At 41.4% G+C, this 14,482-nt stretch overlaps 1 protein-coding gene across 1 annotated transcript in view; it reads left to right on the top strand.

Moving 5' to 3' along the window:
• The window catches only part of LOC120570383 (galactose-specific lectin nattectin-like), a 367,842-nt gene that overhangs the window by 114,953 nt on the left and 238,407 nt on the right, over nt 1–14,482 (top strand). The window contains exon 8 of the mRNA XM_039818701.1: nt 13,464–13,553. Coding sequence (XP_039674635.1) covers nt 13,464–13,553 — 90 coding nt within the window. The remainder of the gene's footprint in view (nt 1–13,463; nt 13,554–14,482) is intronic.

Here is a 14,482-nt window from a genome sequence, read left to right on the forward strand (position 1 = left end):
AGGGGAGGCTTTCACATGTAAATGAAAATGCTGTGAGCTATACAAATGCAAATCAGCAGGGGGAGTTTTACCCCAGGTGACATTTTTCTAAAAGGTATTAACTTAATTTTAAGAAAATCTCTTAAAGTAGATCAGACTCAGTATAGCCTAATTGTAGACTCTTCAATTTTAGCTTGAATTGATTTATTTAATGAAAGTATGCTAGATTAATTTCTGTGTATGTTATTAGCAATGACCAATGTTATGTAAAAAAGATACACAAAATAATTTATTTCAACAATTAGTTTAAATCAGGCTTTGCCACAAAGGTAAAATGTGCATTCCATGATTCATTCACAGTCTCCTCGAGCTCAACCACTCAACCATAGTGACATGACTACAGTCTTTGGTCTTGCTCATCCAACATTGTCTGGTGGAATGGAGACAGAAGTTCAACTGGACAGTTTTCTAAGGGGCCCTCCACACGGAAACGTTTTTTTGTGCAAATGCACATGTTTTGCATGGTTTGGGCCGACCGTCCAGACGAATCCTTTAAACACACTGCCTGAAAACGCATTTTTTTTAAACCTGGTCTCAGGGTGAAAAAATCCGAAAACGGCTTTCGTTTGGCTTTGTATGGATGGTGAATACGGATACGACCCCGTATCGATGATGTCATCGCCACACCCCTCGGCTCCCCCCTCCTCATAACAACAATGGCGGACTACATGCTTGTGTTTCTGTTGGAGAAGATATTGACCCTATTAGGATTACTAGGGCAAAATATTATGCTCCTGTGCCACCACGCTGAGCAAAAACATCTTATGGACAACCGCATACGCCACATCATTTTAAATCCACCGCGAAGGGCTACTAGGAGTGCAGCCAGGAGAAGATTTTGGGTTAGACCAGGTAGAACCAGCAGTTGGTGGGACAACGTCGTTAATGGCATTGCTGTGGACGAAGAATGGAGGGAGAACTTCCGCATGTCCAGGACATCTCTCCTCGCCCTGAGCGAAGAACTCCGTCCATACATCGATGGGCAAACAACAGCCATGCGTGCCTCAATTGAACTGGTGAAAAGGTTGCGTTGACGCTCTACTATTTGAGCGACAAAGGACGGCTACGAAAGACTGCTAACGCATTTGGCGTGTCGGGACAGGCTGTGTCCGTCGTTGTCAGGCAGACCTGCAAAGCGATCGCTATCCACCTTAGTCCAAAATATGTAAAGCTGCCTTTTACGGAGCCCGAGGCTGAGGATTTGGTTTTGGGTTTCCATCGCGCTCATGGCATGCCACAGTGTTTGGGAGCGGTCGACGGTACCCACATCGAAATAAAGCAGCCATCTACCAACTCCATGGACTACATCAACAGGAAAGGCAAGCATTCTCTTAATGTACAGGCTGTCTGTGACTACAAGTTTAAATTCATGGACGTCGTGATAAAGTGGCCTGGGAGTGTACATGATGCGCGAGTTTTTGCTAATTCAAAGCTCAACTCCTACTTTAAGACTGGCAAGATCCCTGCTCTGGAAAAGCAGATTGTGGACGATGAGGAGGCCATACCCATTTTCCTTCTGGGTGACCCAGCCTACCCTCTGCTTCCTTACTTGATGAAGGAATATTCCAGTGGTGGCTCCACACCACAAGAACAATACTTTGGCCTATGTTTGTGTAGGGCACGCATGGTTATCGAGTGTGCTTTTGGTTGCCTTAAAGCTAGATTTGCTGCACTGAGAAGGCCTATGGATATCAATTTGCAGGACCTGCCCCATGTAATTTACGCTTGCTTTGTTCTCCATAACTTTTGTGAGGACAGTAAGGACACTCTGGCTGATCATTCTGTGTCGGAAACAATACAATGTGATAACGACCTGCAGCCACCACTACAACGCAACAACTACATCACAGACTGTAACGAGGGGGAAGGAAAGAGAGTGAGAAGAGTACTCACAAAGTACCTTGACCCTTAACAAAAGACTAAAGTTTAATCTTGCTACTTAAATATAAGTTAGCTCTTGGTCTTATAACGCAACATGAACCTGGGGTTGTTAACATATGTACTAACTTCAATGGTAGCATAATGAGGGTGCCTACAGTACATGTAAATCGAAGCATTGAGACATGCATAAGTGTACAGACTGTGTATTTAAAAAGATTATGACAGTGTCGTTCATGTTTACCATGAACGCTGTGTTTGACCTATGTTGCTCACTTAACTGTCGCTACAAAATACAAATTGTTACCAGATAGTGATAAACATATTTTGAGTCTTCCCACAAAAATGTCATCAGTTCCTACCTGCTGCTCAATGTTTCTAAACTCCAGTAGGTCATAACATAATTCTGGCAGTATAGTGTACTTATAGTAATTTTGAAAAGTATTGTGAATAATGTGTGTCTAGTGAAAATAAAAAAAATGACTGCAATCACTTCCAGAAATCTTTTTTATTAAAAAGTACAGTTTTAAAAATGTGCAACTATAAATCACTCCAAGTCAAGTCACTCCACATGGTCTTGCAGCAGTGCTTTTCTGAATGAATACCGCTCATTCTCTGGGCTGTGTCTTGGTGTGGGTGTGTATTGTCCAGGTTGATTGGGTGTAGCTGTCTGCCGAAAGACTGGGTGTGGTGTGGAATGAATATATGATGGAGGGTAGCCATGGTATTGTCCGCTGCTGCTGTGGGGGGGTACGAACTGGGGTCTAATAAGCAATTCCCTCATCAGGGAAAAGCCATCCTGTATTGTGGTCGCATTTGCAATGTTTGTGTTTATTTGAGCCATGTTTTCAGCGTGACTTCTTGCCGACTCCTCAGACAGCTCCAACATCCTCCTCTTTATTTTAAGATCCTCCTCTGCTGGGTCAGTGTGTGCTTTCCTCTTTAATCGATCCCTTCTGTGGCTGTCCAGCTTGGCCTAGAAATAAGCAAAGCATAGCATTAGTATTGGGCAAGTTAATATAAAACTATATTGTGAATACTGATGCTAACACACCTACATAAACACAACGACACGGCACTATAGCAGAGATAGCTAGCTAAGCTTGAAATCATGAGCATACCTGGAGCAAATCCCGGTGCTGTTTCAACACTGCAGGAGGAAGACAGTCGGGTGACTCTGTTGGCTTTGGGGATGCAGGCATCTCCTCTGTCGTTGTTGATGACTCTGACGACAACTCCACCAGGTCACCCGTCTCGATGCTTGAGGCGATAGAGCGTGTAGCGGGCGACCCACCCCAGATCTCCTGGCAAAGTTCGTAAAATATCATTACCACCCGTCCTTGGCCACTTCGACGTCCTGTGTCCACGGAACGTCTGTATTTTCCACGAATATTCTTTAGCTTCGTGGTCACCTGCGCTTTCGAGAGTGCAGTGGCCTCGTGAGGGAAGTCCTCGGTTGCCTCCGCCGGACACTGTGGCCGAAACGCGTTGGTCAAATCCATATATTTTGACTGACACGACTCCCAGTCAACATTTTCTTGTAATTTTCTCGCCTTGTAGTCGAGTGTGAGTCGCAGCAGCAGTTTGACTTCACTATCGGTCCACACAAAGGATTCTGGTTTCCTTGAACTTGCCATTTTCGTCGTCTTCGTCTTGTGTTATGGTCTCCTCTTCTACTTGTCTGTTTTGTATACAGCGCGCCACTTCCTCTTCCTCTCTGTATACAGCGTGCAACTTCCTTTTTTCTCAGTTTATTGGTGAATTTCTGTAGCAGAAACAGCGCCACCTATATGCCTGGCATATGAAGTAGCGTATTGAGTCATTTACAAGTGGATTCGTTTGGACGCGACTATTCTTGAAACGAATCCAGGGAAAACGGGTAAAAAAAAGATTGTTTTGGTACGTGTGGACGTGGCCTAAGAGAAGTCTTTCTGCTGACACCAAAACACTGGGCTTCACATAAAGCATATCAGCTTTGTCATTGCATGACAAGGTCCCAACGATTTGTCTTCTTAAAATACTGGCAAATTCAGCACCATATTCACATGTCCATGACATATGAAGCTGTTGGCTCAGCTGAAATGGCCTCATAATCTAGACTTCAACTGTCCTATTGTTATTAAGCTTTCCCAGTAATCTATTATAACTCACTGTAATTCACCTCCACACCAGTGTGTGCGCTGTTTGCGCCCTGCTGGTTAATCTGCTCCTCTTTGTCTCTCTACCACTCTGCCCCCCCCCTACCCCCGCCTTCACTGCTTCCATTTGAAAAATAGCGTCGGGAGATGAGCAAATACTTCCAAAATATGGGAATATTTCAGGCCAACTGGTGAAAGAGTTGTCTGTACACTCTGTCAAACTTCACTTGGAAACACACAGGAGTTGTTCAAGACGTTTGGAGCGGGTTTATTTCTCTCCTCCATATCACCTCCGGGGGTCCATAAAGATAGCCCACAGAAAAGAAAAATACAACATAAGTATATGATTATTAATGAAACAGCGAGCTAGTCTGTACTGTTTATTAACTCTTGATCATACAATGACTGTATTTGGATGGTAAACAGGCTACTTAGACTTTTGCAGTAATGTTTTAAACCCCACCTTGCACGTGAGTTTAAACATGAGCAGCACAGCTGTGTGTCTGGCTGCTTTCAGCCTGATTTATTAGCAGAGCTAAACTGGTGAGTTGTTTTATAAAAGTGTATTTTTTTGGTCTTGTAATTTACAGAAAGCAGTACGCTGTCTACACAACTCTGAGACAAACTGTAGCAGGCGATACGAACCGGAGCAAGGGTAAGATTTATAGAATATGCTTTCATTGAATGAATTTCAGCCGGAGTACTGGCAGCTACAGTTGCCAGCATGAAAGTGTATTCTACAGTGTACCTGCTGTAAAACTGTGGCAGGCTGTGGCTAAGTGGTGGAGCGGTTGCCCGCCAATCAGAAGGTTGGTGGTTCGATCCCTGCACATGCAGTTCCATGCCGAAGTGTCCCTACATCAGAGTGTAAATGTGTGTGAATGTTTATCTGATGAGCAGGTGGCACCTTGTACAGCAGCCTCGGCCACAGTGTGTGAATGGTGAATGTACTATGTTAAAGCGCTTTGAGTAGTCGTTAAGACTAGAAAAGCGCTATATAAAAAAACAGTACATTTAAAAATGAAATAATAAATGAAAATAGCTGTCACAGAAATGGCCCAAACAAGAGATGGCCTTGCAACATTAGGCATTTATTAAAGCTGAACATTTTCAGTATCTACAAAAGCCAAAAAAACACCATTACTACTTGGTTGTCAGAATTGTTTCTTGTACTAGTGATGGCTAATATTACATTAAATTTTGAATTTTCCTCCCCGGATCAAAATTGACCAGGTGTGGATTGACTGTTTGCAAAGCATAGAGTACAAATTATCAGCTGTTTTTTTCCTTCCTCCTTCCTCCCTTCACCCAAACACAGTTGGGTTAAAGTCACTGCATCAAATGCATAACAGCTAAGAAACTAAGTAAAAGCTAACTAAATTACACACATGCCATTAACAATAACAATTAAACATATCAAACTGTCTCTCAACAATGCTGGACATCTGAGACAGATGGACTGAACTATACCGGCTAAATAAAGTCCCACTCAAAGTCCATCACATTTTTTAGTAGAGTGGCCAAATGGGGATTCACCGTTGTTGCCTTTTTGTGGACCACCTTCCCCTGGCTGGCCTTTCTTCCCGTCTCAGGATTAATCCCAATGAGGTGCCTTAAATGTAATAATAGAAAAAGTATATAAAATATTAGGTATGGTAAGAAAAGATCATTTGCATTTAATATGGAACCATATCATGTTTCCATTACAGGCCTTCACAGCAAAATAATCTTTAAAATACTCTCTCAAGGAAAAAAAAATCATTACATCAACAACTTTAACCTTTAACCTTTAGCTACTGTATATTACATTAGTGCATATCTGAAGCTACGTTTTAGCTTTTTGCATCAACCTGCATATCAAGCTTCTCCCTATAAACTCCCATAAACCGTTTAACTTGAAAAAGTAAAACAACAAATGGTAAAACAGAACCTTGTAGCCCACCTTAATTAGATCTGACAACAAATCAAATGCCCAAGCCATCTTATGCTAATTTAAGTAATGTGCTTCAACAGAAAGCTAAACTTTTGTCCACATAGTTGCTAAATGACAGTAACGTATGCTAGCGTGCAGCACGTATTTTATGAACTATTAAACGGACCGAAGATCACGTCTGATTTAAAGTTAATTGAAAAAGAAAAAGAAATACTATATTATACCGTAAGATAAGGTATCTTGCTGTAAAAAATGAATAAATACTGCTTTTTACCGTAAGATTGTACAGGAGCTTGACGTTAATATTTTGTTCCTCAAAGATATCAGAATTTACAGTATTCAACTGTATTAATGGAAAGCAGTACACCACTGTGAAAAATATCCAGTATTTTTACAGCCACTTGTTACAGTGCAGTTTTTGTTCAATGTGAATATTTTTCAGGTGCATTCATAAATGTGTTGTGTCCATAAGCAGTGCATCGTGCAGTACTGATTGTCTTTATTGACTGATTTTACAGCTGCTGGAAGCGAGACAGAGTGTGCTGGCTGTGGGTGAGGTGGACATTTGGAAGTGTGCCACCATAGACCTGATGATCTGAAATACAGGACAACACACCACAGACGTCTGCTAAATGGACCGAATTCAGACAGAATGCTGCCGGTTACCTACAGCTCCGATGCGGCCGCGGGTTAGGGGTTGACGGAGGATAGGATAGGCTGAGGGAGATTTGTTGTGTGTGCTGTGTGTCTCCTATGCTTTGTTCATATTTTTTTTTCTGATGGGTTTGTGTTTTGTGTCAATAAAGCTCTATTTTTTAATAAACAGCACGTTCCTGGTAAATCATTTTCCTTAGGATGAAAATGACATACAACATAGAAATAAATATATATATATATATATGTGTGTGTATAATATTATTATTATTATTATTATTATTATTATTATTATTATTATGGCCCAGGGTGACCAATAGCCTAACCCATGACAGACCTGCCAACCAATCAGGAGTGACTTTTCTTGTTTAAAAGTAGTGGTTTCATCCAATCCTGAGTGAGGAAATTCCAGCCAGGCCAGACTCACAGATTCTCTGGCCTGGTGCCTATTCATATTCTAATTAGATCCATTAACACCTCCGCGGGAGCTCTCCACATACGTCATGGTTCGTTTCTGACAATATGTGGCACAGACGAACGCAACGTTCACACGCTGTAAATTGTCGTTAACTGATGAAAATTAGGGGGATTTCAAAAATCACACTTTTCATGCAGTGTTTAGTCTTTGGAGGTTTGTGTGTGCGGGGGGGGGGGGGGGGGGGGGGGCAGTGGCTACAGCTCTTTGAAAGAAGTACGACTTGACCGGCTGAACTTGATCATCACTTCCTTGGTCCTAGTTATTAAGGTCTAGGTTGTTTTGCTGACTCCACTGAGCCAGATGCTGTACCTCCTCCCTGTAGGCTGTTTCCTCGTTTTCTGTTATGAATACAACTATGGTGGTGTCGTCGGCAAATTTGATAATGCTTTTGGAAGCAGGGGTGTAGCCATGATTTCAGAAACGAGGGGGACAGATTGTTCAGGAGGAGGATTTTTGTTGAAAGATCCTCTACCATTTATCTCTCCAAATCATGGATTCCAACTAGCCTTAATTTGATTTATGACTGATGGAAACACCCACATATCCATAAACCGTTCCAAATTGTTTTACTGCCGCATCTCGCCCAATGGGAGACCTTTTAACATTTAACTAGTGTAGGGGGGGATCGAGGGGCCATGCCTCCCCAGAGATATGTTTGGCCGTAATAGCCCAAATTTGGTGGCCTCAGGCACAATCTAATGCCAGTATTCCATCATATATGAGTTTTCCTCTATATTTTTGAATTTTTTTTATTATATAGTATTTTTTTATTGCCTATATCTATATGAGTCTATCAATCAACTCACCCATACTGAGTAATGTGCACACATGCCTAATTATGGTGTGTTCAAACAACTCAGACATGTTGTATATGTGTGTGTTGTAAGCCCAAGTTGCTCTGTTATGGGATCAGTTTCTATGGGAGTATTTTATTAAATGCTGAGCTAAAGTCAACAACCAGCATCCTTACATATGTGTTCTGATGTTCCAGGTGTGTTAGTGCTGAGTGGAGAGCTGTTGTTACAGCATCATCTGTTCATCTGTTGTTCTGATATTCAAACTGATGTTTATCAAGATCAGCAGGGATGGCAGCCTTTATGTGGGGAAGGAGCAGTCTTTAAAACCCCTGGCAATGATGGGGGTAAGAGAAACTGGTCTAACAACATAATCACATTGTGAAAGACACTCTGTAAAACTGAGATTTTTTTTACTGTAGTTTAGTTCAGTGTTAAATTATTTTCAATAACAGAAAGTTGGCAATTATTTCCTTTCCTTTTTTAAATTCAACAAGCAGTTTGTTATATTTTAGCCTTGGGTGGGGTTGCTAAATATACGTTTCAGTGACAAACCCTGGACTCCTGAAAGTCCTGTTATTTGACCCATCACATAAAACCTCAAAGTGCTTCTTTTACCATTGTCTATGTGTGTAGAATCCATCTTCCTTCCCCTTAGTTGGCAAACCACTCGAACCATGTTGTGTGCTCAGCAGGGATGCATGTGAGTTTTATCTGTTTAAAACACCAACACGGATATGATATTCCTGTTGGCGTGTTTAAACATTTTTTTTTTTTTTTTTTTTTTTCCAAACAAAAAAACGAGGCCAGAGAAGTCAGCTGGTAAAGTCAGCTATAAACTATAGAAATAAAATTATCCATAATACATTTTATTTTGTGTTACAAACAGCTGGTCGAAAAATGGCAGAGTATAAGATGAAACCTCAACGATCCTTGGAAAGTACGCTAACGTTATACGTAGGGCTGCAGCTATCGATTATTTTAGTAATCGAATATTCTACCGATTATTCCATCGATTAATCGAGTAATCGGATAAGAAACACTTAGTAAGAAATACTTAGTAAGCAGCAATAGTAAATATGTATTATTGCCGTTTACTAAAAAAAAGGAAACCTGTAGCTTGTGTATATATACAAAAGACAGGTTTCCTTTTTTAGAAAAAGCAAAAAAAAATGATTGCCAAATTCCAAGACCCTTAAAAAAACAAAAACATTACAATAGTACATTTTTGGTAGCCCAAATGTTAATATTTTTCACCCCATTCCCCTTCTTGCCTCTGGCTCTTTGCACTGGATATGAAAAAGAGCTGTTCACTGACCAGAGGATTTACAGCAGGGCTACTCAACTACACTGTTCTGGGGGACACATTTTCAGAAGCCTAATACACAGTGAGGAGCATAGCTATATCTATGGTGAGGAGAAAGAATAAAGAATGCATGATGACGTCATTCACGTGCATATTAAGTAGCCATGCTGGGGAGGAGCCGGTTTGTCTTCGGCAGCAGCTACATTTCCAAAGATTAGAAGCAAACTAATAAACAGTTAGACTACAAACCGACAGCTTTCGTTTTAGCTTGGTAAAACATCGCTATTAGCAGAGTAGCATGCTGCAGGCTAGTTGTGTAAAACATCGCTATTAGCAGAGTAGCATGCTGTAGGCTAGTTGTGTAAAACATCGCTATTAGCAGAGTAGCATGCTGTAGGCTAGTTGTGTAAAACATCGCTATTAGCAGAGTAGCATGCTGTAGGCTAGTTGTGTAAAACATCGCTATTAGCAGAGTAGCATGCTGTAGGCTAGTTGTGTAAAACATGGCTATTAGCAGAGTAGCATGCTGTAGGCTAGTTGTGTAAAACATCGCTATTAGCAGAGTAGCATGCTGTAGGCTAGTTGTGTAAACAGCGCGGTGGACGAGAGCAGCAGACGTTAGCTACCTTGTGTCGGGTTGGCTCCGTGGAATGGATGAGTACACTGGAGGTTTGTTACAGAGGTGATGTAGCAGCATGTTTGCAGCTTAAAATGATCCCAAACTTTCTGTGATTTTCTCTCGCCTGTCTTTCCTCTTAGACCCTCGCTATTTTCGTCTTCTTTCATTTGTAATCGGGGCCGTCTTGTGTTTATATACTGTCCGTGCTTGTGTTGTGTCCGCAGAAGCGCAAACCTCATGTGCGCTAGTAATAATCCTCCGTGCGGAAACACAGTGAGCCGTACAACCTAAATTACATTGATTTTACGAAGCTTCGAGGCAAAGAATTTGCTTCGAGCACTTTTTGTAATCGAATTATTCGAGTTATTCGAGGAATCGTTGCAGCCCTAGTTATACGGTGAAGCAGACTGAAGAGAGGAAGCGCCCAGCGGCGTTAGAACAAAACCGTGACTCAGAGATATAAAACGTGTTTTCACCGATTCATCACTAGAAATGCAACTGTAGCGAACATTTTATCACTAGCGTTATCCACATTAATATTTAAACAAAACAAATGATAAATTTAGCTACAAAATCCTGGAAGTTAGATCGGAATTACAAGGAGGCGTTTTAGCTAAAAAGCTTTTAGAACGCTGCAGACTGGTCGTTGCAAGAAGTTGCAAGTTTCAACTTGTCTTGTCGCTAATCTTTGGTCTGAATTGGGCTTAAAACCTAGTTCAGACCAAAGATTAGTGACGAGACATATTGAAACTTGCAACTGCTGTTTGCAACGCACGGGTCTGCAGCAGTCTAAAACCTGCTGGTCAACGCCAATGCGTAGAGACAAGGTAATGTATCATCTCCATAGCAAAAAATATGAATGAGGACAGTTACATTTTTAGTGATGAATCTGCGAAAACACGTTTTATTTCTCTAATCTACGGCTTTGTTCTAGGCACTGCCTCTGCTCAGTCATTCTCTAACTCGCTCCACCGTTTAGTCGGCCTCCAACACAAATGAGATTGTCTTCCAAGGTTGGGCAAAAGCTGTGCTTTGTGTGGCTGTAAGGATAACATATCTAGCTTGGGCCTTTTCAGTTTGTGTGTTTGTGGGATCTTGCCATGTGAACCAGGAATGCTACTCTTCTCACTAAAGAGGTAAAGGTGGAGAAGTGTTGGAAGTGGTCAGAGGTAAGTATTGTTCTCCCAGGTAAGTAGCACAGGTTTGTATCTGTCGGATATTCATATTTGTCACCAGGTATGTTTTCACTGTATATCGTATTGCTTTGTATTGTTAAAGCCAATTGTTAATGCCCTTTTTGTAATCCTGTCTGTATTTGAGTTATCTCATCATAAAGAGATCCTGGTGTCACGTTGCAGTGAATAAAATAAACACAACACAGAAGTCCACCGGTTACACACACATTGTTCATTACATCCAGACACTGTCATACACCACTGACCCTGACTTTCACACCCTGTTAAATATTGGTTAAATATCAAGTCTCTACCTGCATCACTGCATTGAGTGTCAATCATGGTTAATACCACTCCTTTTTCTAAGGTATATAAGGACCTGTGACTCTCTTTTCCCTCCAAAACCAAACCAGGCAAAACAAAGAGTATTGACGTGAGTATAATGGACGTTTTCACATTGTATTGTCATCATTATTACTGAAAGATTTGCCTGAAAGTTTGATATATTTTGTTTATGCTAGATTGCTGAGTTTATTCCTGTTAAGTAAATATAAAATGAAGTGCAGATTGTGGATGCATTAGTGATGTTAGTCCAGATAAGTTTAACATAATTTGTTATTATTGAGTGTTTAATGCTATTCAGATCTGTGACATTTTCTTTCAGTGACGGTCATCAGCTTTTTCTTCTCCTCTGTGTCAGCCAATCACCACCTCAGCAAAGGTAATCATATTTCAATTAATTATCACAATTTCATCTATTTTCACTGTTAATAATAATTAATCCTGTCTGTTTCGAGGGGACATTTTGTGGGGAGGGAATGAGTCCCAAATATAGGAGTTATAGTTTATTGGGGTTTTCTTCGTGAGTGAGGTGACAACGTAGAGGAAGCTTGGCCAGAGAATCGGTGCAGCGGGGGCGGTATTACATTCACTTACATTTGCACCATTGTGATAAAAGAGAGAGCTCAGCCAGAAGTCAAAGCTCTCAATCTACCGGTATGTTTCCTTTCCTACCCTCACCTATGATCATGAAGGCTGGTTCATGACTGAAAGAACGAGATTGCAGGTACAACAAACAAGTGAACAAAATGGGTTTCCTCATTTGGTGAGATGCTTATCAGATCAGATGCTGTCATCCGTGAGGAAGTCGGAGTAGAGCCGCTGCTCCTTTGTGTTGAAAGGAGCCAGTTGAGGTGGTTTGGGCATCTGGTAAGGATGCCCCCTGGGCACTTCCCTAGGGAGGTGTTCCAGGCACGTCCAGCTGGGAGGAGGCCTCGGGGAAGACCCAGGACTAGGTGGAGAGATTATATCTCCAACCTGGCCTGGGAACACCTCGGGATCCCTCAGTTAGACGTCTGATAAGAGTTGGCTAGTGAGGCTCGGGTAAGGGAAGTTTGGGGTGACTACACACACCTGGTCATCGTTCCATCATCACCCCTCTTGCCACACTCACCTGCTAGTCATCTACTCCAATCAAGCTCTGCATAGAAACCCCGGATCCACTCACCATCTTTGCTGGATTGTTGTTTCTGCCTTCTTTGGTGATAAATGCTACAGCTCTTCTTAGATTGAGCATGGCTTGTAAACCCTGTCAGTTCTTTGTCTAATCCCCCCCCCCGACTTCCATTGCCTTCCCCTGGCCTTTCACTCTCGGTCTCCCCGCCTTCCCAGAGTCCCTCTTCCCCAGCCTCCCCATTTCACCCTCTCTGCTCCCAGAGTTCCAGTGCCTTTCCCCGGGCTTCTCACTCCCAGCTTCCCCTTTATTTCCCAGTCCCTTTCGTTACTTCCCTTCTTTTTTGTTCCCAAATAAAAACCTTTTGGGTTTTGGGTCTGTTCTGTTACCAGCGTCGCACATTATTTCTTTGTCTGCAGTTCGTTGACTTTGTTTAACATCTTTCCACAGATGGCGTCAGTCTTCCCATTTGCTTTGTTGCTCTGTTTGTCCAGTGGACTGTTGGCTGCATATGTAAGTACACTATTAAGAAATAAATCTGTTATTATAAACGGTTTTTAATAAACCGTTAACAATCTTCTCTTTTGAGTAAATGTTCAGCAGACATTATTGCACATATTGTAACAAATGCTCATATAATGATGCTAATTACTCATGGTTATGTTAACTTGCTGGTTGTGCTGTTAGCAGATAATTAAGGTCAACTGCAAATTGTTCATTGTTAATTCTGCTACCTATAAGCTTACATTTTCCATTTTTGCTTCATGAGGTGCATTCAAAATTGAGATCTGATAAATAGGAAACCTATTCGTATAACATCTAAAGCTAAATGTAGCTCTTATTTGTCTGAGTTAGATGGTGATTAACACTAAACAGTAGACAAACAGTCCAGTCTCCCCAACTGTAAATGTCATTGGCTGTTAAAGAACAATCCCATAAATGACCAGGTGTCGATATAGACTAGTCTGATTGTTTTTGGCGTGTTTGTTCATACAGGGTCAAGCTTGCTGCCCTAATGGTTGGACTCCGTTTGGCTCTCGCTGTTTCGCTTTCTACATCCAGACAAAGACCTGGATCGATGCAGAGGTACAGCAGTTCCATCTATCATAACACATGTATGCTTAATACCAATGTACTGTAATACTTTACTGCTGTAAAACTACTAATACCACATAATTAGAAAAAAGATCAAACACTCCTGAGACATAAATACCCGTTGATACCTACATACTTTTATTAAAGTAACATTTCCAATGCAGAAGATTTACTGTAACAAAGTATTTTTACAATGTGGTATTAATACTTGTATTAGTACTTTTTATATATAGGATCTGAATACTTCTTCCACACCACATGAGTATTAAAACGTGCCATGTGAGTGTAAAACTGCCCTGAAATCTTTTAATAATGTGATTATGATTTTGTTTCTATCCAAACGTTTTAAACTGATGATATTGTCTCCATTAGACTTTCTGCCAGACTGCTGGTGGGCATCTTGCTTCCATCCACTCAGCTGAGGAACATAAATTCATCAAAGACTTCATTAAACAAGTGACCGGTACAGACAGAGAGACCTGGATCGGGGGCAGTGACGCAGTGAAGGTGAGACAGGAAGTGATGTTTCTCGTCTCTCAGCCTGTTCTCATGAAGCATTCGTACATATAGCTGTGGAAAGTAAAGCACTGTAATCTGTATGTAATCCACATATTTATTACTGTCAGCAATACATTGACTGCTGCTGCATGAGAGCGTGAAGATCCTTGTAGGGAGAAAGTCGGGGGGATGTTTGGCTCCTAAAACACAGGGCTTTCAAGCCGGGAAGCAGAGTTCATGTCCTGAAGAAGTTAGGAAGAAAACACAAGACTTTCACCCAGGAAACAGGTGTTCATGTCCTGAAGAAGTTAAGGAGAAAACACAAGACTTTCACCCAGGAAACAAGTGTTCATGTCCCAGGACTGTTTTCATCCAAACCACATTTTCTTCCAATCATAACTAGTCATTTTGGTGTCTAAACG

The sequence above is a fragment of the Perca fluviatilis genome, chromosome 12, assembly GCF_010015445.1.
Source record: "Perca fluviatilis chromosome 12, GENO_Pfluv_1.0, whole genome shotgun sequence".
In the NCBI taxonomy this organism is placed as follows: Eukaryota; Metazoa; Chordata; class Actinopteri; order Perciformes; family Percidae; genus Perca; species Perca fluviatilis.